General features: G+C 43.5%; 1 protein-coding gene and 1 long non-coding RNA gene across 3 annotated transcripts in view; both read right to left on the bottom strand.

The window, feature by feature from the left end:
* Positions 1–7,813: 7,813 nt before the first annotated feature.
* On the bottom strand, positions 7,814–13,058 carry LOC116274605. Its single transcript, XR_004183377.1, has 2 exons — positions 12,925–13,058; positions 7,814–9,862 (listed from the first exon to the last, which is right to left on the bottom strand). It is a non-coding gene; the product is annotated as an uncharacterized LOC116274605 (long non-coding RNA).
* Positions 13,059–25,663: 12,605 nt separating this feature from the next.
* Positions 25,664–27,625, bottom strand: part of IL10RB (interleukin 10 receptor subunit beta) — a 30,727-nt gene continuing 28,765 nt past the window's right edge. The window contains exon 6 of one of the 2 annotated variants that reach the window (XM_009202324.4): positions 25,664–26,436. In XM_009202324.4, coding sequence (XP_009200588.1) covers positions 26,263–26,436 — 174 coding nt within the window. In that variant the 3' untranslated portion in view covers positions 25,664–26,262. The remainder of the gene's footprint in view (positions 26,437–27,625) is intronic. The other variant, NM_001168782.1, reaches the window with a different exon arrangement.

Genomic DNA, 27,625 nt, shown 5'->3' with positions numbered 1-27,625 from the left:
CAACACTATTGCTGACTGAGGAATGTATTTTAGTTTGTCATCATATTGTAAAAAGAAGAACAAGGGGCATGTGGCGTTTTCTCTTTTGCTATTAAGAATCCCTAAAGCAGTTTCTAAACACTGTCACCAACTATGGAATTTTGTAAAGAACCAAAACGAATGAGTATCATATGACTCTAAACACTTTTGAAAAGAAATTGTGGGGGTTTGCTTTTCTGGAAAATGTCGTCCTAATGTGATGGCTTCATACTGTGATTAGCTAGTATGTCAAGGCTGCTGTTACCTTATTCACTTGTGTATTAATAATACTATCTTTAATTTCCAATTTATTTGCAATAACATTGTCACATTTATTTTGTGAGCAATAATTTAGTTAAAACTAGCTAACAGGCCGGGCGCGGTGGCTCAAGCCTGTAATCCCAGCACTTTGGGAGGCCGAGACTGGTGGATCACGAGGTCAGGAGATCGAGACCATCCTGGCTAACAAGGTGAAACCCCGTCTCTACTAAAAAATACAAAAAACTAGCCGGGCGAAGTGGCGGGCGCCTGTGGTCCCAGCTACTCGGGAGGCTGAGGCAGGAGAATGGCGTGAACCCGGGAGGCGGAGCTTGCAGTGAGCTGAGATCCGGCCACCGCACTCCAGCCTGGGCGACAGAGCCAGACTCAGTCTCAAAAAAAAAAAAAAAAAAAAAAACTAGCTAACAACCTGTAAACACACATCAGGCCAAGTAAATGGCTAGACATAGTCACCAACTCCAAAAGTGTACAAATAGAAGCATCGCTGCACGTTTCCGCCTTGTGAGTTTCACTGTGTTCTCAAATGTGTCACACATCACTGAATGTGACATGTGATCCTCTGGCATTTGGACCAAGTGAAGGTGCTCGTGCTAGATTATATATCAAATATCAAAAGCTTAATTTATTTATTATTAAAAAATGTAAATAGAATTTCATTGCACTTCAGTGGACCTTGTATTCCAACACAAACCCCTAGGGTAGGTGCACCCTGGATTAGAAATCACTGCTTTAGAACTTTCCAGAAGAATAAATTCACTTCTTTCTGGTAGGAGAGGTTGGTAGATGAAACGAGAAGAGTCCTAGCTGAGTAGCAGCCCAGTGGCACAGACTTTGAGGGTGTACAAACACTAGCTCTGGGATGCTTAGGAAGGAATCTGAGCAGTTCTACTCTGGAATCTCCAGAATGTTTTTGTCCTTGGTGCTTTATGATCCAACACCTTTCCTCATCCCAGTAGGCAGGCAATTCGGTAAAAGATAGTAGTGAAGCTGGCACAGTGGCTCACACCTGTAATCCCAGTACTTTGAGAGGCTGCAGCAAGAGGATCACTTGAGCCCAGGAGTTTGAGACCAGCCTGGACAACAAAGTGAGACCCCCATATCTGCAAAAAATACAAACAATTAGCTGGATGAGGTGGCAGAAGCCTGTGGTCTCAGCTACTCAGGAGGCTGAGCCGGGAGAATTGCTTGAACCCCGGGAAGTCAAGGCTACAATGAGCCATGATCACACCACTGCACTCCAGCCTGGGTGAGAGAGGGAGATGCTATTTCAAAATAGTAATAATGATGATGATGAAGCAAACAGTGGGAACACTAAACTAGTTTAGTGGCGAGGGATATAGATTGCAGCAGGTAACCTGGAGTAAGAGATGTTCAAGGGGAGGCAGAGTATAAGTAGGAGATAGGAAGAGAAGAGGGATACATCATTCTAAACAACGGGAACAGCATATTTGAAGCTCTCATCTGTGTTCACATAGCTTGAGGAAAGATTGAGTGTGGCTGCATGCTCACTGCATACTGAGAAAGAAAGATGTCTGTTTTTAAGCAGTAACATGGAAGACAGCCATACAGCCATATGCCTTTTCAAATGCTAACTAAATATCTCTTAAACAGAGACTGGCCTACTGGTTTAGAGTCTGAGTTCTGAAGTTGACTTAGGTTGATATCCCAGCTCCATCACTCTGGGATCTTGGGCGAGTTACTTAATCTTTTTTCCTGTTTCCTTGTTGGGACTATAACAATATCTATATCATAGTGCTGTGATTAATTTTTAATCAGTTAATGCACATCAAGAGCTTAGTTTAGTGTCTGGCACACTGTGCTCAATAATTTTGGCTATTTTTCCCTGACCATTGTGGTTGTTGTTTTTCCTACTTCAGGAGGGCTTAGGGGGAAAATCTAGTTTTTCTGGAGAAAACCTGAAGGATCAAATAGCCCCAGTGATCAAAACTTCATAGTCTGCAACCTCAATTGAGCTGAAATTAAAAACCTGCACTCACTTCAAATCTCTACCCTACACCTTTTCTTCTCATTTTCAACAGATGTTCCTCCAACCGACTCCTACTTTCTTGGAAAATACAGTCAACAGATCAGGTTTCAGGTTTCAACTTCAAACTCACCTGCACCTGCCTCCTTTCTGTCTTTTCCTGTCATTGGGAAGACATCCTTCTTTCAGTCAAATGAAAATCTCTCTGTCTGGTTCTGTAAGCCACCCCTTCATAGGGATGGCTTTCCATTGATTATTTTTACCTTTTTTCATGACTTTATCTCCTCTCTTTAGTTTCTTCTCATTAACAGTTAAACATTCTCAAGTCTCTCCCAATTTAAAAAGGCATATATACTGCATTCACTCCAGAAGCTGTCTTTCCTGTTGTTATTTGTAGCCAAATCTATCTACATTTGTCCACAACTATCTTTGTTTTCTCACTTCTTATGTATTCCTCAGCCCACTATGTTTATCTTTCTGTCCCAATCATTTTGCTTACTCTGTTCTCACCAAGATCATCAGTTAATTTCTAGTATTCAGATCTATTAGATATTTTATAGCCTTGATTTTACTTGACTTCTCCATAGCATTTGGTATCTGTCATTCCTCATGCTCTTCTTCTCATGGTTGCCTACATGTTTGCTGTTGCATCTGCCTTTCTGGCCATTCTTCTCAATCTCCAGGACAGCCCACTCCACTGCTTGTGACTTAAATATTAGTGTGCCTCACTGCTTTGTCCTAATTCACCTTCTCTTCTCATCTCCCGTAATGGTCTCTTTCCCTTCTGTGAGTTCACTGACTGTCGTTTATGCTCATGGCTCCCAAATTGGTCTTCAGCCTAGATTTCTTTCCTGATATTCAGATTTTACATCTTTTATTATTATTTATTTATTTATTTATTTTGAGACAGAGTCTCATTCTGTCGTCCAGGCTGGAGTGCAGTGGCGCCATCTTGGCTCACTGCAAGCTCCGCCTCCCGGGTTCAAGCCATTCTCCTGCCTCAGCCTCCCGAGTAGCTGGGACTACAGGTGCCCACCATCACGCCCAGCTAATTTTTTTAAGTTTTAGTAGAGACGGGGTTTCACCAGGTTAGCCAGGATGGTCTCGACCTCCTGACCTCGTGATCCGTCCGCCTCCGTCTCCCAACATGCTGGTATAACAGGTGTGAGCCACCATGCCTGGCCTCCAAATTTCATACATATCAGAGTATTGGAAAGAGGAGGAGGAGCTTTTATTCCCCTAATGATTCTGCTCCTCATTTGAGGAGTCTGGCTCCATCCCAAAATCTTGTGCGTGATCTTTCAGTCCTGACCACAGAAATTTCAAAGCTTTGTCTGCCAAGCCTTATGGGGAGAAACTGCCCTCCCCATACCAGACTTGCATGTGCACTACAGTGCACTGCATTTTTCTAGAAGGATTTGTGGTTAAGGACTCAACTTTCCCACCTCCCACACCACCTCTGGCCAGCCCTGCTCATAAGCATATCTGCATTCCTAGCCATTCTGTAGGGGAAAAGGGAACACTGGGGTGCTGGTGCCTCTTTTTGCTTCTTGCTTGCAGTTAGTGAATAAAGGCTTGATTGTTATTTTCAGTTCAGCTCATTGTCCTAAATACTACCTGGATACCTGATTGCTTGACACCATTCGGTGGACTCTTTCTATTTGAGGACTTGTGTCTCTCTAGCTGAAGAAAATTTTCTTGTATTATTTTTGTGGCTGGGGTTTGGTGAGCTTCTTGGTTCAATGGGTTTATAGTTTTCATCAAGTTTGGAAAACTATTGGCCATTCTTTCAATTTTTTTTTAATCCTCTCTTTACTATCCTTCAAAATATACAATATTAGACTCCTTAAAGTTGTGTTTGATGCTGTTCTTTCATTTTTTCTTGTCCTTTCCCCTGTGTCTTTCATTTTGAATAGTTTCTATCACTATGTTTTCAGTTGCACTGCTCTTTTCTTCTGCAGTGTCTAATCAGCTATTAATCTGAATTCAGTATTTTTTCATCTCAGACATTGTATCTCTAGAAGTTGGATTTGGTCTTTTAAAAATATATTGAAAATCTATTTCATGTCTCTCTTTAATATACTAAGGCTTTCCTCCATCTCCTTGAACACATGAAATATGGTTTCAATAACTGTTTTAATGTCCCAATCTACTAATTCTGTCTACTGTTTCTATTGATTTACTTTTCATCTTGTTAAATTAAATTTAGCCTAAAGCTGCCTCTTCACGTATTTTAAGTTTGGCCTAAAGGCTTCCTTGTGCATTATGAACTGTAGCCTACCTAGATGTGTAAAGACTGTAACTTGCTCTTGTAACAAGTAGCAGCGTCTCAGCCAATCACAGCAACTGAGTTTTGGCCAGTCACAGGTGGCCAGCTGTTTAAGCCAGCTTTAATAAGGCAACAAAGCAGCTGTGACCAATCCAGCTATTTCTATATCTCACTTCTGTTTTCTGTACATCAGTTTCCTTTTTCTGTTTAAAAATGTTATTGACCATGTGGCAGCCCTGAAGTTGCTCTGAACCTATTCTGGGGGCTGCCCAATTAATGAATTGTTCTTTGCTAAATTAAACTGTATGGAATTTAATTAGTTTAATTTAAAAAAAAAACTTCTCATTCATTATGGGTTGTATTTTCCTACCTTTTTGCCTGTCTAGTAATTTTTTGTTGGGTGCCAGACATTATAAATGTTACATTATTGGGTGCTGGATATTTCTTTATTCCTATAAATATTGCTTGAGTTTTATTCTAGGATCCAGTTAAGCTACTTGGAAATGGTTTGGTACTTTTGAGGCTTGCTTTGTCAGAGGGGACCAGAGAAGTAACAGCCCCGAGTATGCTACCTGATGCTTCATGAATTACGAGGTTTTCCACGCTGGTTGGAAACTATTTTCAGCCCAGCATGAACCCTGGGGATTTATCCCTTTTTTTGTGTGATTCTTTCCCTGGCCTCAAGTTTCCTTACTACACATTGTCTGATCAGTAATTAGCCTAATACTGTTTGCAGCTCTCTGGAGCTCTTTCTGTGTGTGCAGCTGTCTCTTATCTGGTTCTCTGCTCTATGAAATCTAGCTGCTGTGGCCTCCTTGGACTCCTAGCTGCATTTCCTTGACCCCCAGGGATATGGAGTCCTTCTCTCTATGCTGAGGCCTGGAAATTCTCTCCGGTAAGTCAGCTTGGACAATTGTAGAGCTCATCTCAATGGTTTCTCTTCTCTCAGGGATCACTGCCCTGAGTTTTTTATTGTCAAATATCTAAAAATATGTATTTTAAATCTTTTGTGCTGTTTTGGTTGTTTATTTATAGTTTAAGGCAAAAGAGTAAATCTGCTCCATGTTACTCCATCATGGCCAGAAGCAGAAGTCTCATCCTTGCACTGTGTTTTAATACTTCCTCCCTTCCATTTTCTTTCTTCTTTCTTAAACTCCTATTAGAAAATTGTACTTCCTGGATTGACCCTTAAGGTCGCCTAATATGTTCCTCTAGTTTTTAACTCTTTATATTTTTGTCTTTGGTTCCGGAAGATTTACTTGATTTCTATTGAATTATTTATTTCTATAATTATGTGTTTAATTTTTAAAAGCATTTCTTTATTCTGATTTTTTAACATGTAGCATCATGATCTTATTTTATGGATGCACTAATGTGGGATCTTTTAGAATTTGGGTTTCTGTGACATTCTCTTCTGTTCCAATATTCCATTTCTTTAAGAGTCAATTTGTTCTGTTTGTCCTTTTATTTTTCTCATTGTCTGGCAATTTTTGAGTATTTTTTTTTATATATATATTTTAAAGGAGACAGCAGGTTGATTTTTTTTTTTTTAGGTAGCTAGTATTAACAGAGTCTTTCCCAAGCAAATGAAGGCATGTGTTTTTGAGGCAGAACTTATCTCTGGAAGCATCCCTGTAGGGTAAGTAGGTAAGTAGGGTGTGAGACATTGCAAGATTGTGGACAGCAACTGCCAGAATGGTGAACTCTTTACTTTGGCCTCCTGAAGAGTGCAGTAATATTGCCAGGGTGGTTAATTCAATTAAGAAGAACAGATCTATAATTTTTTGCCTACGGGTGACTTAGACAAATGCCTGACTGCCTCAGGAAGGGGAGAGGCAGGCCCCAGAGGAGTGTGGGAAGCTTTTTACCACTGCTGTTCTGTTGACTGACTTTTAATTAACCCATTAGTGTTTGGACCTCCTCCTTTTGTTTCCACCTTCCTGCTATACCTAAGTCAAGACCAGCGGCCTTTAGATATTTTTTTATTACATAATTCCAATAGAAAAACAACAACAACATTGATCATGCATTCCCAATAGATGTATTGTTATTTATGTATAAGTTAAATACACATATTACTGCACATATTTTTATGCACATCCTGAATCACATGCAAAATAAACATTTGAAAAGGATGCCTTTTATAGACATTTAAAAAAGGATTTTAAAAGCTTTTTATAACATGGGGTCTTGCTCTGTTGCCCAAGCTGGAGTGCAGTGATGTGATCATAGCTCATGCAGCCTTGAACTCCTGGGCTCAAGGAATCCTCTCACCTCAGCTTCTTTTTTTTTGAGAGGGAGTCTCTGTCAACCAAGCTGGAGTGCAGTGGCACAATCTCGGCTCACTGTCTCCCAGGTTCAAGTGATTCTCATGCCTCAGCCTCCTGAGTGTCTGGGATTACAGGTACACATCACCATCCTCAGCTAATTTTTGTATTTTTAGTAGTGACAGAATTTCCCCATGTTGACCAGGCTGGTCACAAACACCTGACCTCAAGTGATCCACCTGTCTCAGCCTCCCAAAATGCTGGGATTATAGGCATGAGCCATCGCTCCCGGCCCTACCTCAGCCTCTTAAGTAGCTGAGATTACAGGCACGAACCACTGTACCTGGCTTAAAACCTTTTTAAAAATATTTGAAAAATAAAAACAAAAGTCTTAATATTTGCTCCCACACCATGTTTACTGGTCTCGAGCCCTTGAGACATCTGGTCTGTTCACATCTCTGCCTTCCTCATCACCTTTCTGCTCCTGTGAAACCTGCCTACTCAGAGTGCTCTCACTTGTTGCTTTCTCCCTTTTTTTGTGTACCATGTTCATGGAAAGCCCTTATGTGGAAATTAATGGAAAACTGTCTCTGTATCACAGAGAAGATAAAGGGAGATATCCCATTGCTAGCTCTGGAAGAATTTTAAGCTTAAATCTGTCCATGAGTGGATGACATGGCTTTTTTGCAGGGCTACTGTGGGTCACACAAGTCCTGTAGAGCACCTCTTGTAATGCCAATGACAGTGTAAGTTTTTTCTAAGTAAAATTTCTTCACAGAGTTCATGAAAGAGAGAAAAAATCCTGGAAATGTAACACAATGCAGCAGTTATTTAAAGCCAAGTTCAGTGCCTTCTAAGTAGGATGCATCTTACTAAACATATATTTGAGAGACTATAACATACTAGACACCGAAGATAGGACAATGAACAAGATAGACATGGTATCTGTATTAGTCTGCTCAGGCTGCGGTAACAAAATACTACAGACGATGTGGCTTAAACAACAGAAATTTATTTTCTCACAGTTCTGCAGGGTGAGAAGTCCAAGATTAAGGTTCTGGCTCATTTGGTTCCCGGTGAGGCTGCTCTTCCTGCTCACAGATGGCTACATTCTTACTGTGTCCTCATATGGTGGAGAGAACAAGCTCTCTGCTGTTTCTTCCTATAAGGACACTAATCTCATCGATTCAGGGCCCCACCCTTATAGCCTCATTTAACCCTAATTACCTGCTGTAGGCCCTACTTCAAATACAGTCACATTGGGGATTAGGGTTTCAACATGTGAATTTTGGGGGTACACAATTAAGTTGGTAACATTACCTGTCCTCATGAAGTCCACTACAAAACACGTATATTAATAAGCAATGACACATGTAATGAGAATGAAACATAGTAAAGGTAGTAACTCATCTGGAGGACTTAGAGTAAACTGTTATTCTCTATATACTTTTTGGCATGCAGAAAGCATACATAAGCAATACACAAAAGCAATGTTTGCAATACACGAAAGCAATGTTTAGGAAAGAGTAAAGCTGCAGAGGTAAACCTGTGACTTTTGACTTGAAGATAAACCATTTACATTTTATGCAGGTCACAATTTTTTTGTTTGTTTTTAGTTCAAAAAGCACTTAAAATCTTGAGCGTCATAACTGATGTCTTGTTTAGTAGTATACATTGTTTCTCAGTGAGAGGTAATAAAAGGTTATGAACCCACAATAGCACAATAGCAGGTTCTTCTGACTTCTCAGTGCAACTGCTAAGACCATAGAATTGTGAGTGTTGGTCATAGGGAGGCAGTGAAGAGCAACTGAAACAAGTGTAAACACTTTCTTATGTCCTTGTGATTATTTGGGAAACTTCTCTGCTGTTTCAGAAAAAAGTCAAAATAAAACACCATCCCAAGCAGGGACTGAGTGCCCATTTGTCAGTCCTAGGGCCTGGATCACACACTGTCCGCTGATCTTGCATATACTGGTGTTATTGGTGATCCATCCACGACCCTTTGAATCTTTCTTACGTGTCTATGTACATCAGCCAACATCTCCTAATGATGGACACCTGCACTTTGGTTGGATGCGAGTCAGAAGTGGCAGATTTGTCTCTGGGACCGTTAAACCACAAACGTGCAAGGGCAACTGGAGTGCAGGTTCCCGGTGTCATAAAGAACCTCTTCAGCTGCTGTTGGGGTTTCAGATCCACTTATCTCTACTGCAATGGGGGTACTTTTCTCCTTCTGCAAAAATAGAAAGTCACAACACAGAAAACTGCAAATTTTGTACTAAATTAACAACTTATGCACCATTAAAGGCAATGGTTTGCCAACTTTCATGTTTATTGGAGTCACCTAAGGACCTGTTATAACATAGATGAAAATACGGACCTCTCCCTCACAGTTGTTGAGCCAGTAGGTCTGAGGTGGGGCTGGAGAGTTGCATTCCTAAGCTTCCACTTGGTGCTGATGCTGCTGGTCTAGGAAACACACTTTGAGAGCCATTGCTTTAAAGAATCTTGATGTTCTTCTTACCCGTAGCTTAGATGATTATATTTTCTACAGTCTCTGTTCTTTTCATGGGATCTTCACATACAATATACTATATCCAGTTTTCCATGTGATTGTATTGTATCTACTTGACTGTCAAAGTTTCTTATTGGTGACGGTAGGACATTTAGAATTTTCTACTTCTATAGACGTCCTCATCAGGACATCTGCTAACAGTTGTCCACGTTAGCAGTTCTTATACCTAGTAATAAAATATTAACTTACTTCATTTAATTTTAAAAAACAACAATCTCATGCTTTTCAGATATAACAATTAATCTATGCAAATATATTGCAAACATAGTACAGTTACTATCAAAATTGTGAAGTTTAGAATCTTTCAGGACACTTTAACATCCATGAAGTGATTCACTTTGAAGCAGAAGCTCCTATCTGTCCTTTATTCTGATATGTTGGCATCATGTTTTCCAGAATGAAGAGCAAGGTTCCCTTGGGAATTTGTGGGCCAAAGGTTTCTGAGAAGTGGAAAAATTGATGCCAGAGAACTGTGAAGAAAGGAAAAGGAAGCCATCAGCTGAGAGGGCATAGCACATATGTATACATAATTTCTGGGAATCTGAAAGATGGGAAATCCTGGAATACAATGCAGCTATCAGTGAAAGGAACATAGAAGACCTGAACTCTGGGCCTGAGTCAGCCATGGATTTACTGAAAGATCCCAGGCATTCATTCATTCATTCATACATCCATGCATTCAACAAATAGATCTTGAGCCACCTATTAAGCACTGAGCACTGTTCTAAGGGCTGGGGATCCAGGAGTGAACAAAATACACAACGTCTCTGCTCTCCTGGAGCCTGCAATCTAGTGTGGACAAGGACAAATGTGTGAACAAAAAATATTTGTTGAATTGAATTGAAATATTATGACGTCAAGTAATGCTACATGCTATGAACAAAAAGAAAGAGGAACAAGAGACAGCGAGGGAGAGGACCTCTCTAAGGAGGAGACACTGGATGCAATGACACAAGGACAGGGCTGTGTAAATAGAAGGTGTTCCAGGCTTAGGGAAGAGCATATGCACAGGCTCCGGGACAGATGTGTCGCTGCCACATCCCAGGCTGTTCCGTGAAAGAGCCCTATATGCAAAAAGGCCTCCAAATGCCAAAGGAGCTGAGAAATGGAAGAATGAGGCAGACAAATTCAGTTTGTTGGTGAAGGGTGGTTTCTTGGGGAACTCACAGACAGAAGCATGGTCTTGGGCAACTGCAAGACAGAGGGATTTCCCACGGTTACCCTCAGACCCAGAGATTATATACTAGAGGGAGGGAGGGTACATATTCCAAAGACACAATGAAAGGCCACTGTCCAGAACAGACAAGACTGCTATGTGTGTCATAGCCTGTACTTGGTGTGATAGTATTATGGTTGCTTTGATCTCAAGGCAGGATTTGTAGTGAGTACATGTTCTTACACTAAGGACAGTAAATAAAGTAGGAATCAGGAGGGCTGTAGAGGACTATGTGCTCGCAAACGAGACGTTCCCGATAAGTCCTGCTCTTGCAAACGAAGCAGGGCGTTCCTTCCCTGCAAACAGGGAGGACCAAGGAGCCAGCTGCAAACAGCAGACCCTGGGGACTGGTTAATGTGTAAACATCTTGAGAAACCAGAAAGTCAGGAAAGGTCAGAAAAACAACACGTGACTTGTGACTTGGCAACATTCCACAACCGACTGTATAAAATAAAGCAGAGTGTGTTGTTTGGGGAGGCCGCCATGTTTGTCTCATCCTGTGTTGTCTTGTGTGTTCATTCCTTTGTTTAGGAAACACACAGACCCCAACAAGGGCTTCAGGGACTGGGGTGAATCAGAAGTCAATATGGTGGATTAGCATCCAAGATGCAGTCACGTTTGCCTCCACACAAGCACAGCAAGGAGGCTGAGCCCCTGCAGAACAAGGAGAGAGGGGGTGCAGAGGAATGGAGGCCAGGGGAGTAGTCGGTGGGGCCTGCAGCCTCTGGCAAGGATTTGAGCTTTATTCTGGGCCAGATAGGAAGCCATGGTGAAGATTTTAGCAGAGGAATGTCTAAATTAGGGAAAGAAGAAGTGGAAGGTTACCAGGCGCTTAGCTCCCTCCTGGCTCCCGCAGATGCTAGATTTACCTGATTTTAACAATTTTTACACACTGAAGGGAACCCACACTAAATTGTTGTTTTTAAACAGCTGTTGTTTGGCTGGGTGTGGTGACTCACAGCATTTTGGAAAGTCAAGAGGATTGCTTGAGCCCAGGAGTTCAAGACCAGCCTGGGCAACAAAGTGAGACCCCCATCTCTACAAAAAAGGTAAAAAATTATCCAGGTATGGTGGCACGAACCTGTAGTCCCAGCTACTTGGAAGGCTGAGGCAGGAGGATCACTGGATCCCAGTGGGGTCCAGGCTGCAGTGAGCCATGATCGCACTACTGCACTCCAAACAACTCCACCCCCAAAAAAACCCAATAGTGTAAATTCACATTCTGCTCAGATAACTATTATATCAAAAAACTAGAACTTTACAAATTAGGGTTCCTCAAGTATTTAAACAATGATTAAAAATTTAATCAGGTAAACTCTTTCAAACTAAAAATGTAATGAAAATTATAAGCCAAATAGATATTTAAAAACGGTTTGAACACCTTAAAAGTCTGATACACAGCAATAAAATAGTTACAAAACTTTTCAGTATAAATCTCCAAAATCCTTTTTATAAAAATGTCAATATCGTGGGTCTAAATTTGCTTTGTCACAGTTTCTGTTCTTATATTCCTCTTTTCATACTGCTTCCCTGGGTGCTGGAGGCCTTCTATCTGTCCCTCCAGATCCATTCTCCTCTGGGCCTTCCCTGCTCCATGTCCTGGGAGACTTCTTGTATAAAATGCATCAAAAGGCTGGGTGTGGTGGCTCATGCCTGTATTCCCAGCACTTTGGGAGGACGAGGTGGGCAGATCACTTGAGGTCAGAAGTTCGAGACCAGCCTGGCTAACATGGTAAAACCCTTACTCTACTAAAAATACAAAAATTAGCTGGGTGTGGTCCTGGACACCTGTAATCCCAGCTACTTGGGAAGCTGAGGCAGGAGAATCAGTTGAGCCTGGGAGGCAGAGATTGCAGTGAGCCGAGATTGTACCACTGCACACCAGCCTGGGCAACAGAGCAAGACTCCATCTCAAAAACATAAAAATTAAAAAAAAAAAAAATGCATCAACAGAGTCCTTTACCCTCTGACTTTGGGTGGCTTCCACCAGTGGGAGGCATCAGCCCAAGATCAGAGGGTGGGGGAAAATGAGGTGTGCTCCCTTCCTTCAGGGTCTCCATTAGTGGGCTGTGTGGCTGACCCCTGTGCTCTCCAGGGTAATGGCTCCTCCTTCTCCCCAGGCCTAGAGCTAGTGAGGTTCCCACTATTGCTATTGTATTGTTTTTTGGTTTCCCTTCACCCTGCCTACGCTGCTACAATTAGATCCTTCATTATACCTTTCTCAGTTACTCTGTTGGAGTGTGTCATGGGTTTCCCGTTAGGACTCTGACCTACCGATAGATTATGACCTAGGAAGTCAGAGTGACCTTTGCTTACCAGTGTGGGTGATCAATACAGGTTAACAGTTGAAGGGCCAGGCGTGGTGGCTCATGCCTGTAATCCCAGCACTTTGAGAGGCCAAGGTGGGAAGATTGCTTGAGCTTAGGAATTTGAGACCCACCTGGGCAACATGGCGAAACCCTGCCTCTAAAAAAAGAAGGAAAAAAAAAATTAGCCTGTTGTGGTGGTGTGCATCTGTAGTTCTGCTACTCCAGAAGCTGAGGTGGGAGGGTCATCTGAGCCCAGGGAGGTGGAAGCGGCAGTGAGCTGAGATCGTGCCACTCCAGCCTGGGTGACACAGCAAGACTCTATCTCAAAACAACAACAACAAAAACAGTTGAAGACTCAGGACCAGGGATAGGAGACGGTACTGTCTCCCATGAGACCTTATCCACATAGAAAAGTAGAATAGGCTCTTTACCTTTTTTGGACAGCCTTTGCTCATTATGTAAGGAACTGTGGAGGTTATTGGCTCTAACCAGTCAGTTTTGCTTTTTTTGTGTCCTTAGTCTTATGATCTTCAGGAAAATAATGCTGTCTGAATGTCTTATCTTGATAGTGGAGCCTGAGACAAGACAATGACTAATTACATAAGTTTGTGATGCCACCAATAAAAGCCGTTTTGTAACTGCTTGTTTGAAGAAGGACCTGGCTTGGTTTAACTGATTATGAAAGTGCTAATCAATTCAGTCAACCGAAACAGCAATTTTAGCTCTTCATGGCCATTCAGACCTGCAATGATGAAGCCTCTGCTACTCTAGATCTGGCTCTGTGTATACTTGGGAGCTTGGGGACTCACAAAGTCCCCAGGAGAGTGCACATACTCAAAGGTAGGGGGCCTTTCAGGGCAGCCCATTTGGGATCCTTGCCAGCTATCAGGAAAACAGTATCAGTGATGCTCTGTTAGCTGGTGCTGAAGAAAGAACCAGAAGAAAAAGAAACCACAATTGCACCTTGAGGGCCGGTGTGTACTCTCTGGATGGATATCGGCTGGATCAGCAGTAAAGAATTTACAGCTCAGCAGGCCATGCCAGCATGACTTGTACTTTGCCGGCTGACCTGGTGTTTGAATTTCCCTGCCTTCAAGCTTTGGCTGTTCCACTGGGCTAGTATCAATCACTTTTTGATGTATCTTCAGGCTGGGTCCTTTTTTCCTCCAGACTGCTGTGGAAACTAGAAACATAGCAACAATGCCAACATTCCCCCTGGGAGGGCTCTTGTTCAGCCCCCTTCCTGGCCAACAGCGCTGTGCTGTCCCCGCCATGGCAGAAATGCACATTGTGCTGGGAAGGAGGAGCCAGCCATCTTGCAGACCCTGCTACTGGCTGGTCACCAAGCTGGGCACCTTGCAGCTTTTCTGTCACTGGTTTTCTAGTTGGCTGTGGCACTGCCCCATCAGCCCTCTGCCTTGTCAGGTGGGCTCACTTTCTCATTCCCCTAGGGAGCTGCTCCATCCTACTCATTTCCTCCCAAGCCCCTCTCTTCCCTCCCTTTGTTGATGACCTATACTTTGCCAGGAACATAGGAGACACCAGGCTTCCTTAACCCTGACCCCCTTAGTCAAATCACCTGCCTGTCCCTGGCCTGTGTTCTCTCCAGTGACAACCTCGGGAGTATCCCTCCTCCTGCCAAAGGCCAGAGTGGGGGCTCTAGGTCTGGTTACTTCTCTTGTGTCCTTTCCAGGGACATCAGGCCTTCTCTCATAGGTGTCAGCAATGTGTCTGTCAAGGGATCCGCTAAGCTGGAGAGAGTGGCTAATTGAAGCAATAAGCCAAAAATGAAAATAACAGAAGCGCCTGTAATCCCAGCACTTTGGGAGGCCAAGGTGGCCGGATCACTTGAGGTCAGGAGTTCGATACCAGCCTGGCCAACGTAGTGAAACTCCGTCTCTACTAAAAATACAAAAGTTAGCTAGGCATGGTGGCACACCACTATAGTCCCAGCTACTCAGGAGGATGAGGCAGGAGAATCGCTTGAACCCAGGAGGTGGAGGTTGAAGTGAACTTAGATTGTGCCACTGTATTCCAGCCTGGGCAACAGAGCAAGACTGCATCTCAAAAAAGAAAAAAAAAAAAAAAAAAAGAAAGTAACAGTGAAGCCCTCATCACTCACCGCAGGGGCAGAAGCAAGAGGATTCCACCCTCCCTGCAACAGAGCTCCAGTCAAGAGTCAAGTAATCAGTATAGATGTGGCGGTGAAGGTCATCTCTCTGTTGAGGCTTCTGCAGTTTTATGGTCCCAGGAACCAGGGGGAGGGAGAGAGGGGAGGGCCAGGAGTGGGAAAGAACTGAGTCAGAGTGGATAACAGTGCCTTCGTGGCTCCCTCTTCCCTACTCCCTGAGAATAAGGAGGCCTTAACTGAGGTGCCTGAAGAAGGCCTTGGGCACAGGTGCAGGGGTGGGAATATAGGTGCATGCAAGAGCATGGCCCGCAGGGGCCTGAGACCTTGACCGCAGCTCCCTCCAGGGACTGCAGTGCAGGGGCTATGCCAGATCTGGTCTGGAGAGGGAGCCTCCCTGTGAGGCCCGCCTGGTACAGCCTTATAGTTGCCCAGGGTCAGTCCTGAAAAACCACCCCGGGATGCTAATTGGGAGCTGGACTCATTTCCTGTCTACAGGCCTCAGGCGACAGTATACAGTGGTGGTGTAATATCACCCACCTGAAATATCCCCCCTCGACTTTCTTCTTTCCCCTTCCAGGCACCGTCACGCTTCTCTGAGTCCAAAAGCTGTCCTTCTCAAAGGAGCTGGCTGCCTCAGTTTCTCCATACCCTCCCGTTCACTCCTCAATACCCTGAAGTCTAGACTTTATTGTCATCACTCTGCTGCAACAGGTCTTCCCAAAGTCTCTAGGTTAGGCTGGGTTCGCTGGAAACACACTCGGGCAGGAAGATTTGCATGTGGGAAATTCATCTGGAAATGCTCTTGGGGACAACACTTGTAAGGAGTGAGGAAAGTAGGACTGGGCAGAGGGAGAAGTTGGAGAAGGATGATGATTCAGAGTTGCCTGAAGTTAACGCAAGGGGGCCCAGCCTTGGGGGAATACCCAGCTTCCGTTTCCCTAGAAATGAAAGCAGTCTCCTGCCTGGCGGAGGGGGCGTGACTTACGCCTGATTGGCAGCTCCCTGGATGAGGAGCAGGTAATCGCTGAAAGTCCACCTTGAGCTCCAGCCTCTTGTTTTTAGAACAGTGCCTCACCCCTGTTATTGTTGGACTGAGGACCCCGATTCCCTGTTCATTGTTGGCTGGAGGCACCCTCAGGTCCTAGCCACGTGACTTCTTCAATATGGCAGCTTGCTTCATGCAAGTGTGCTGTCCAAGAAGGCAACAGAGTCTGCTGACAAGATGAGAATTATGATCCTATAGAACCTAAGACAGCATCCTGTCACCTGTGTCCCTTTCCATGGGTAGAAGCAGGTCATTGGTACTGTCCACACTCAAGAGGAAGGGATTACCCAAGGGCGTGGCTACCAGGAGGTGGGGATCATGGGTAGCTATCTTAGATGATAGATTCTGGAGCCAGACCATTTGGGTTCAAATCCTGGCTCTGTCACTTCTTACCTGTGTGATCTTAGGTAAGTGATTGAACCTCTCTGTGCCATAGTTTCTTTATCTGAAAAATGGGGCAGATAATAGTATCTGCTTAACTGGGTTGCTGTGGGAATTAAATAAAAAGGTAAAAGTGCTTAGAACAAGACCTGCACATAGGAAGCAGTGAGTAAGGATGGGCTATCACTCCCACCCCATCAGTTCCATGGGGCAGGTGTGCAGTGCAGCCCTCAGGGGCAGCCCGGTAGCAGGCAGGCCCCAGGTAGAGGCCAAGAGGGGGGGAATTGCAGCTGGCTTGTGTTTCCTGTTTTTATTGAATTATTCAACCCAATTTAAAGTCTGTCCTTGCCACGACTCCTCCTGCTCAGTGATATTACTCCCACAGCTTTAACCTTCTGGGTATATTTTTTATCACAATCCAACAGCAATAAATTTGACCTCATAAAGTACCAGCCCAATCGTCAGTGACTGTTTAATTAGGAGTTCTGATGGGCATGGAAACAAAGGCATTGTTTGGTGTCTGCTTGATTCAAATAGGAGTGGTGAGGTGGTCAGGAGACAGAACCATGGACCTGACTCAGGGAGAAAAATCTTGTTGAGTCTCTGAGTCTCTAGTCCATAAAATAGACTTTGTTTTTTACTTCCCTTTTGCTTTTTAAGGAAGTTGATTTGCATCAGCATTTTCTGGACTAGAGAGTTCAGGAAATGGGACAGTGAGGCAGCATGAATAGTCATTCTAAGGTACGTGCCTCGCTGAGAAGAGTAAGCTACTAACTTCCCATAAAATACACCTGAATGACCCTCTGCCCATCTTCTTCCCCATTTTAGGTACTAAGAAGATATTAGAACTGGTCAGGATAAAACAATGGAGCCTTTCTGTGCTGGATTAAGTTTCCTATGGCTGCAGTAACAAATGAACACAAGCTGGATGGTTTAAAACAACAGAAATTGGCCAAGGAATGCAGCCCGGTAGGTTTCAGCCTTACTTTACACAGCCCCTATTCAAGATGGAGTCACTCTGGTTCAAACACCTTTGAGAATGGCACCAGCAGATTTGAGTGTCTGGTGGGGGCCTGTCCTCATAGGTGGCGCCTTCTCTGTGTCCTCACATGTTGGAAGAGATGGGCAGCTCCTCTTTTATGAGGTCATTAATCCCATTCACCACCTCCTAAAGAGCTCACCTTTTAATACATTAGGCGTTAGATTCCTACATACGAATTTTGGAGGCGCACAAACATCCAGACTGTAGCATCCAGATATCCTGTACAGAACATAACTGCTTTCTTTGACCTGACATATTTGTTTTACTTTTGTTTTTCGCTTGCATATGTTTTATGGTGATTTGTTGACTTACAGCTCTCTGTTTAATCTGCATATATAATTGTCATGTATCCCAAGGCGGCCTTTTTTTTTTTTTTTTTTTAGATGGAGTTTCCCTCTTGTCACCCAGGCTGGAGTGCGTGGCGCGATCTCAGCTCACTGCAACCTCCGCCTCCTGGGTTCAAACGATTTTTCTGCCTCAGCCTCCTGAGTAGCTGGGATTACAGGCACCTGCCACCACGGCCAGCTAATTTTTTGTATGTTTAGTAGAGACGGGGTATCACTATGTTGACCAGGCTGGTCTCAAACTCCTGACCTCAGGTGATCCATCTGCCTCAGCCTTCCAAAGTGCTGGGATTACAAGGGTAAGCCACTGCACCCAGCCATTATTTTTTATTATCCATTAATTAAACAGGTATTTCTTCGTACCAACTACTTAGGATTATCTATTAGGCACAAAGAAAGGGGTAGCAACTTGGAGAATTGCTTCCCAGGTGGTCAGTGATAAGCAGCCGAGAAGCTGAATGCATGGGAAGGATGCATTCCTGGGGCACGTGTCCCAGAGACACTCACAATCCCTCAGGAAAGAAATCTTCCTGTGGAAGCACAAGGTAATGAGGAATCAGTTAGTTGGGTATTAAAAGAAAGTGACCCCTTTGAAAGCCAGATAACAGAAGGTCACACAGAAGTGCAGAGAAGCATGTCCTTTCAATCTATCATACCTGCTCTGCTACGGCAGCTGTTCTCCACCTTGACTGCACGCTGGAATCACCTAGGAGCTTTAAAAATTGCTGATGCAAGAATCTCTCCCCAGAGAGCTGAAATTCATTGGTCATGGTAAGGCCTGGGCACCCACATTTCTAAAGCTCTCCTGGTGGCCACAGTGTGCAGCTACAGTTGAGACCCATAGTTGCGAGAGGAAGGAACAAAGGTGCCCTGGAGGCTAAACCAGTCTGGGGCTGGGTGTGGGAGGTATGTTGGGGAGGAGCAGGAGCCCCATGAGGAAGTGAGATCTTTTCAACAAGGCGAGGCAGCCAGAAAGAGTGAGGAGGAAGGGTGGAAGGGGGGAGGATGGCTTACACTGTCTTCTCCTCAGGGAGTCTTTCAAACCAACTGGACATATGTTTTCTGCTAGAATGTCTGATTGGTGGTCCACAGATGCTCTGCTGAAACCCCTTCTGGTCCCAGAATTCTTGGACATTTTCCCACAGGTGGAGTTCTTCCCTTAGTGACTTCCTGGTGAAGTGACTTCCTTTGTTTGGGGAAATACCCGAGGTTCATTGTCTTATGCTAAAGAAACTGAAGACACAGACACAGGAAATCAAAGACATGAACACACAAAAACTGGGTTTAAGAGTGGAAGTTTAATAGGTGAAAGAAAGAAGAGAGAGCTTCCTTGTGCAGAGGGAGGGGGTCCGAGGGGGTTTCCGGGTTTGGGGCAAGATACGATTGGTTTTATAGACGAGCTTGAAGAGGCAGTGTTTGATTTATATAGGCCATAGGGGATTGGTTAGGCCAGCTCTTCCATTTACATAGCCCACAAAGAGGCTGACCATCCTACCCTAATCTTTTATTCTGCAGATGGGGTCTCTACCTGGCCAGCGCCATGACACCCGCACACAAGACGACAAAGAGAAGGGAGGAGGAACCTCCATATTGGATGTATCTGGCTTCCAGGTATCCCTTTTCTATTGGCACAGCTGCTGCATTCACCTGTGCAAGCTTCCAGCTTGCTTATCTATGCTTGCAGCTTGATTTTTCAGGCTGATTTTTGTTAGAAATGTTTTGGGGGCTGCTTTTTTATTAAAAGAAAATTCCACCAAGAACTCTTTTACCCTTACTAACTGCCTAAATAATTTATTTTTTAACTCCTATATCACTGGCTGCAAAATTTGCAGCTTCAGCAGATTAATTGTGTTACCTACATCCTCCCAACACAGTGGGGCTCCAGCCCAGAGACTCGAAATCCACCCTGAGTACCAGCAGGATATAGGTCACACATCTGAGATGAGCTCTTAGCACAGCCCCCATGGTTGCCTCAGGCTTTTGTTATGCGGTTTCAGAGGTTCCTGTGAAAGGTTCAAACCACAAGGACTAAATGAAAGATTATATGTTTTTATCACAAAGTCTGGCACATAGTAAGCACCTCATACATGATACCTTTGTCCATATTATGACTTATCTAAAAAGAAAAAAAAATCAAGTAAATTTAAGAAGACAACTGTTGTCTTAATTCCCTCGACCTCACATAGTTCTGTGATATGGAAAGAGAAACTCTCCTGGTGAGAAAAGTCCTCTGAGTGCCTGTTTCAGGAATGCAAATAAAAAGGAACCAAGCAGGCGCTGATTTCCCAGTGTCCTCACCAGCATCCTTGTGGTGCTGTGTGAACGCCATCAGCCCTACTGTTCTCTGCATCTCTCCAAGTAGACCCCGCAAAGGCTGGTGAGGGACACAGGCTCAGCCCATCTCATGTATCAGCTGGTCTGGACCCTGCACACCCTAACATGGTGCTCAGCAGTTCCTGGCTGTTTGGGAACCACTGCTCAGCATGGGTAGTGTTCCCTCCTATAGATGTCACACCGTAACACCCTCCCTTTCAGACTGGAGTGGAAATGTTCCCTATCAGACAGAAAGATCCCGAAACAAGACCTCTTCTAAGGCTAAGTAGCAAAATGAAAGTGAGATTCCCAAAGAGATTTCTTTTTCTGAGACAAAGACCCATTATCAGCTCATTTTGAGAAAATGCTGTGTGTTTTGAACACATATGGGGACTGAATACATGTTCAAATGATGACTATTTGTAAGCTTTTATATATTCATTACAATTTTCCCCAACTTTTATTTTGAAAACTTTAAACCTTTAGAAAAATTTAATGCCCAGACAACCTTCATCTAGAATCACTATTAATGCTTCACCACGTTTGCTTTCTCTCTCTGTCTCTCTCTCTCCACACACACAAGTGCACTTTAACAGCTCTGACATTTAGATGTGTCTTACAGTTGATAATGAGGCATAGCTAAGTGACACTTTCCTTTTTTCCCCAGTGGTTCAAATATTAACAGTGAATCTTAAAATTGATGGCATCTTAGATTCAATAGACAACAGACCTGGAAACTGCTCAGTATAATGTCTGGCTTATTGTTAATGCTACACAAATGCCAGCTATCATTACTATATTAATATAATGGTGAATTTGTCTAATTCTTCTTATAATTTTGTCCATTTTTATCTATTTCAAAGCTATGTTGTTAAGTGCATATACATTTACAACTGCTTCACCTTCCTGGTGAACTGAAACTTTTTTCTTTTTTTTTTTTTTTGAGATGGAGTCTTGCTCTGTCACTCAGGCTGGAGTGCAATGGTGCGATCTTGGCTCACGGCAACCTCTGCCTTCCTGGTTCAAGCGATTCTTCTGCCTCAGACTGCTGAGTAGCTAGGATTACAGGCATGCACTACCACGCCCAGCTAATTTTTGTATTTTTAGTAGAGACAGGGTTTCACCATATTGGTCAGGCTGGTCTCGAACTCCTGACCTCGTGATTCGCCTGCCTTGGCCTCCCAAAGTGCTGGGATTACAGGTGTAAGCCACCGTGTCCTGCTGAAACTTTTTATGATTATATAGCAGTCCTTCTTTAGTAATGCTTTGTGCCTTAAAGTTTATTTTGTATGATATTAATATAGTGAAATTAGCTTTCTTGGTTAGAATTTGCCTGGTATATCTTTTGCCCTCTTTTTACTTCAAATTTTTCTGTATCCTTATGTTTTCTTTTTTTTTTGTGGGTGTTTATAAAAACCTAAAGCTGTATTATTTTTTAAAAATATAGTCTGATAACTTTTATTTTGCTGGATCACTTAGTCCATTTGATTTTGGATTCATTTCTATTATGTTGCTTTATGTTTTGTATTTGTTCCTTTTTTTTTTGTTAAGGTTCGTTTCTCTCCTTCCTTGTCCAAGAAATCCTTTAACTGGGTAATTTTTTTTTTTTTCTTTTGAGACAGAGTCTTGCTCTGTCGCCCAGGCTGGAATGCAGAGGCGCGATCTCAGCTCACCGCAACCTCTGACTCCCGGGGTCAAGCGATTCTTGCTCTGTGTGCCTCAGCTTCACAAGTAGCTGAGACGACAGGAGTGTGCTACCACATCTGGCTAATTTTTTGTATTTGTAGTAAAAACGGGGTTTCACCATGTTAGCAGGATGGTCTTGATCTCCTGACCTCGTGATTCGTCCACCTTGGCCTCCCAAAGTGCTGGGATTACAGGCATGAGTCACTGTGCCCGGCACTGACTGGGTAATTTTATTTCACGTTTTCCTCTAGCACAGGGGTTTTCAGTGTCTACGCTATTAACATTTTGGACTGGATGATTCTTTGCTGTGTGGGCCTCCCTGTGCATCGTAGGATGCTTAGCAGCTTCCCTGACCTCTATTTACTAGATGCCAGCAACACATCTCCAGCCGTGGCAGCCAGATTTGTTTTCAGACACTGCTGAATGTCCACTGGGGGACAAAACTCACCCCGCTCCCCACTGAGAAAAACTTCTTTGTTAATGAGGTTACTCTAGAAATTTTAACATACTTAAACTCATCTATGTCTCAGATTAATCAGTGTGTTTATCCTTCTCCCAAACACAACTTTAAAGTACTTTAATTTTCCCTCACCTGTATTTTAGCTGTTTTAAAAACTCATTGTTTAAATTAAAAAAAAAATTATCATTGACAAATAAAACTTGTATTTATTTATCATGTACAACATGATGCTTTGAAATATGTATACATTGTGGAATGGGTAAATTGAGCTAATTAAAATATGCATTACCTCATATACTTAACATCTTTTGTGTTAAAAAACACTTAAAATCTACTCTCTTAGTGATTTGCCAGAGAAATGTGACAGTACCTGGAGTGGGGCAGCAAGTCAAGGGTGGGTTATTCAGGCGGGTGATATTTCACTATGATTGTATATGACTGGGTGGGTTCTGTAGACAGGAAGCTGAGAAGTCCAGCTTCCGGTTAAAATCCTGCATGTCATTTTACAAGGCCTGGCTATGGGCAACTGCAAGGCCTGGTAGGTCTAATGGGGAGACTCCCTACCCACACCTGACTTGGCACAGCCGGGACACTGCAGTCCCTGGAGGGAGCTGAGGTCAAGGTTTCAGGCCCCTGACCTGCCAAGTTCTTACACACACCTGCATTCCCAGCCGAGGCTCCTTCATTCCCAGGTCTCTCTATCCAAGGTCGTCTTCAGGTGCCTCTGCCATGGCTTCTTTATGCGAGGGAGAGAGTAAGGAGTGGAGAACCTTGAAAAGACATTGTTATCCCTTCTGACTCAGGGGTACTATTCCCAAAGGTATTGTGTCAGCAAAAACCTCCAAAACAACAACTAAAAAAACCAATAATTTAAACTCGAGACCTATTATACAACATGTGGTGTGTCACTAACTATAATCTGACATGATACCCTTCAGGGAAAAAAGAGAAAAAAACTATTGTTTTATAGAGTCAATGTTTGTTTAGATTAACCAGAATATTTACCAGTTTCTTTCCTGTATTTCTTCATAATATCGCAGCATCCATCTGGGATCAATTTCCTTCTGTCTGAAATAATCCTTTAGATCTTTATCTAATAAACATGTTTTGATGTCGAATTCTCACAGTTTTGTTTCAGTCTTTATTTTATCCCTTTTCCTGACAGATTTTTTTTTTTTTGCAAAATATACACTTCTAAGTTGACAAAGTTTGTGATGCACATGAAAGGAATCCTACCACTGTTTGCCTTCTGTTAGGGCTGATAAATCATCTGGAAGTTTGGTTGTTTTTCACCCTTGAAGGTAACCTGACTTTTCTGGTTTTGGTGTTCTGCATTTTCACACTGATATGATTTCTTCTTATTTGCCCAGCTTGAGGATTGTTGAGATTCCTAAATTGGTAGACTGGTGTCTTTTATCAGCCATTGTCTTTTCAAATACTCGCATGCTGCTTTTGCTATATTCTCTCTCACCTCCTTCTGGGACTCTGGTTAGTAACCAACATGTGGTAGGTTATCTCACTCTACCCTTCATACGTCTTGTATCCTAACCACTCATATTTTCCATTCTTTCGTTTCTCTGTACTGTGCCCTAGATAATAACTTCTTTCTCTTTAAAAAAGTGTAATAAGGTCTTAAAATTCAACTTCAAAACTACATTTTATTTATTATTTATTTTTTTGAGATGGAGTCTCCCTCTGTCACCCAGGCTGGAGTGCAGTGGTGTGATCTTGGCTCATTGCAGTCTCCACCTCCCGGGTTCAAGTGATTCTCCTGCCTCAGCCTCCCAAGTAGCTGGAATTACAGGTGTGCACCACCATGCCTGGCTAATTTTTGTACTTTTAGTAGAGATGGGGTTTCACCATGTTGGCCAGGCTGGTCTTGAACTCCTGACATCAGGTGATCCACCTGCCTCAGCCTCTGAAAGTGCTAGGATTACAGGTGTGAGCCACTACACCTGGCCAAATTTTATTTCTATATACATGCAGCAAACATTGAAAAAAGTTTCAAAAAAGCAATCACAGATCTACCCTCCCTATGATGGTTATTTTATGTGTCAACCTAGCTAGACTGATTGGGTAAAACATTAGTTTTGATGTCGGTGTGAAGGTATTTTTAAAGATGAGATTAACATTTAAATCCATAGGTTTTTGAGTAAAGCAGATTACCCTCCATAATGTGGGTGAGTTCCACTTCTATCACTTGAAGGAAGGCCTTAAGAGAACAGAAGCCTGAGGTCCCTTGAGGAAGAGTTAATTCTGCCTCCAGACTGCTTTTGCTCAAGCTGAAACATCCACTCTTCCCTGGGTCTCTAGCCTGTTGGTCTGCCCTGCAGTTTTTGAACTTGCCAGCCTCCACAGTTCCTTAAAATAAATCTCTGTGTTCATTCTATTGGTTCTCTGGAGAACCCCAATACCCTTCCTTTTCTTTTCTTTTTTTCTTTTTGAGACAGGGTCTCATTCCATCACCCAGGCAGGGCCAGAGGGCAATGGGGTGAACATAGCTCACTGTAGTCTTGACCTCCTGGGCTCAAGCTATCCTCCCACCTCAGCCTCCTGAGGAGCTGGGACTGTAGACACATGCCACCGTGCCTAATGTTAAAACTTCTTATAGAGAAGGGGGTCTCACCATGTTGCCTGGAATGGTCTCAACTCCTGGGCCCAAGTGATCCTCCCACTTTAGCCTCCCAAAGTGCTGGGATTACAGAAGTGAGCCATTGTACCTGGAGATTCCCTTTTTTGCTCAGTTCAAAGTCAAAATTAGTCTCAGCTGTGTCTAAACTGCTGTTAAGCCTGTCCCCTGGCTTTTCAAACTTCCACAACTATACTTTTTATTTCTAGGGTTTGTTTTGTTTTTTTTTTTTAAATAACAGATCTGGCCCTTGACTGCAAATCTAGTTTTTGAAGCTTTAGACTGAGAGATCCCAGATAACTCAGACCTTGTACCTAGCACAGTGCCTGGTCAATAGCAGGCAGGGTCTAGGAAGTACTTGTGGAATGAGTGGACATCAAGATGGCAAACTAGAGCCTTTTTCACACTGTGTATATCTAACAATTACACACAGGTAGTATCATGTATCATGAACACATACAGTGCCACACAGAGTAACACTTTAATGGAGCACCAGCAGCATATAAAACATATATAGGTAGAAAAATAAATTCAGTCAAAGTACCCCAAAGAATCCAAAAGTCCGTGTTCTGGAAAGCATTGAGCTGACCACCCTTGAGTTGAGGTTGATTTTCAGATCAATCTATCCATAATCTGGTAGAATGTTACAACATCTCCATTCTTATTCTTCATTTAAAATTTTTAAATATTTCTGTTTCTCACAATTTTTTTTTTTGAGACGGAGTCTCACTTTGTCACCCAGGCTGGAGTGCATTGCCGCTATCTCAGCTCACTGCGACCTCCTCCTCCTCACGGATTCATGCAATTCTCCTGCCTCAGGCACTTGAGTAGCTGGGATTACAGGCATGCGCCATCACGCCCAGCTAATTTTTGCATTTTTAGTAGAGACAGGCTTTCACCATGTTGGCCAGGCTGGTCTTGAACTCCTGCCCTCAGGTGATTCGCCTGCCTCAACCTCCCAAGGTGCTGATATTACAGGCGTGAGCTACTGCGCTCAGCCCTGTTTCTCACAATTAAAACATGATCCTATTTTAGTGATATAAGGGGCTGAAAATTACACTCTCAGTGGCCAACTTTTAAAAACATCGCGAGAGCCTTTATAAGGCAGTGAGTTCCCAAATGGAATATTTTTGCCAAGCAAACCTTTAAAATGTAGCTCTTTGGTTGCTTAGGTAAGTCCAGGGTCTGGGAGTTCTAGATGTGGGGCTGGCTTAGATGGTCTTGGCCCTCGTTTTCCGCCCTGATCCCTCACTGAGGCAGATGTGAGATGGAGCACGTCACTGTGCCCAGCCGAGTGTGTTTCCTTCTCAGCGCCTAGCTCTGGGGTCCCTGCCCAGGCGGGGTCCCGAGGCTGCAGCTGTCATCAGGATTCTGCTTGCTGCTCTCAGAGTCTTCTGCAATGACACTTAGCTTGTCAAAAACATCATTCTCATCCGAGAATGGAAAGGAGAAAAACAGAAGTGTGTTATGATGAGGATGGCCCAAAAACTGTGGAGGGAAAGAGGACAGTTAATGATCAATTTTCTCCATTTCTTTTTCTAGGTTTACAAATATTTTTTCACAGAACTCCTGGCTGGAAAATTTATTTTATTTATTTATTTTTTAAATGTTTATTTCATTTTTTTTGAGATGGAGTCTTGCTCTGTCACCCAGGCTGGAGTGCAGTGGCACGATCTCAGCTCACTGCAACCTCAGCCTCCCAGCCTCAAGCAATTCTCCTGCCTCAGCCTCCCAAGTAGCTGAGATTACAGGCATGTGCTACCACACCCGGCTGAGTTTTGTATTTTTAGTATAGATGGGATTTCACCATGTTGGCCAGGCTGGTCTTGAACTCCTGACCTCAGGCAATGCACCTGCCTCGGCCTCCCAAAGTGCTGGGATTACAGGTATGAGCCACTGCACCCAGCCTGTTTTATTTTATTTTTTGAGACAGGGTCATGCTGGGTCGCCCAGGCTGGAGTGCAGTGGTGCGATCATGGCTCACTGCAGCCTTGACCTTCTTGGCTCAAGCGATTTTCCCACCTAAGACTTCTGAGTAGCTGGGATTACAGGCATGTGCCACCATGCCCAGCTAGTTCTTTTTTTTTTTTTTGTAGAGATTAGAGATGAGGTCTCACCAAGTTGCCCAGGCTGGTCTTCAACTCCTGGGCTCAAGTGATCCCTCCATCTCAGCATCCCAAAGTGCTGGGATTACAGGTATGAGCCACCATGTCTGGCCAAAAATGCTCTTTTATTTAAATTAATTAATTATTTTTTTTTAAATGTGAGACAGATTCGCATTCTGTCGCCCAGGCTGGAGTGCAGTGGCGTGATCTTGACTCACTGCAACCTCTGCCTCTCAGGTTCAAGCGATTCTTGTGCCTCATCCTCCCAGGTAGCTGGCACTATAGGTGTGCACTACCATGCCCGGCCATTTTTTGTATTTTCAGTAGAGACAGGGCTTCATCATGTTGACCAGGCTAGTCTCAAATTCCTGACCTCAGGTGATCCGCCCACCTTGGCCTCCCAAAGTGCTGGGATTACAGGTGTGAGCCACCGTACCCCCCTAAAAAGGCTATTTTAAAAAGTGTGGCACAGTGGCTCACATTTGTAATCCCAGCACTTTGGGAGGCCGAGGTGGGCGGATCACCTGAGGTCAGGAGTTTGAGACCAGCCTGGCCAACCAACGTGGTGAAAC

This window comes from Papio anubis, chromosome 4 (genome assembly GCF_008728515.1).
Source record: "Papio anubis isolate 15944 chromosome 4, Panubis1.0, whole genome shotgun sequence".
NCBI lineage: Eukaryota > Metazoa > Chordata > Mammalia > Primates > Cercopithecidae > Papio > Papio anubis.
The sequence above is the reverse complement of the archived record's forward strand: the minus strand, read 5'-3'. Positions and strand labels throughout refer to the sequence as shown.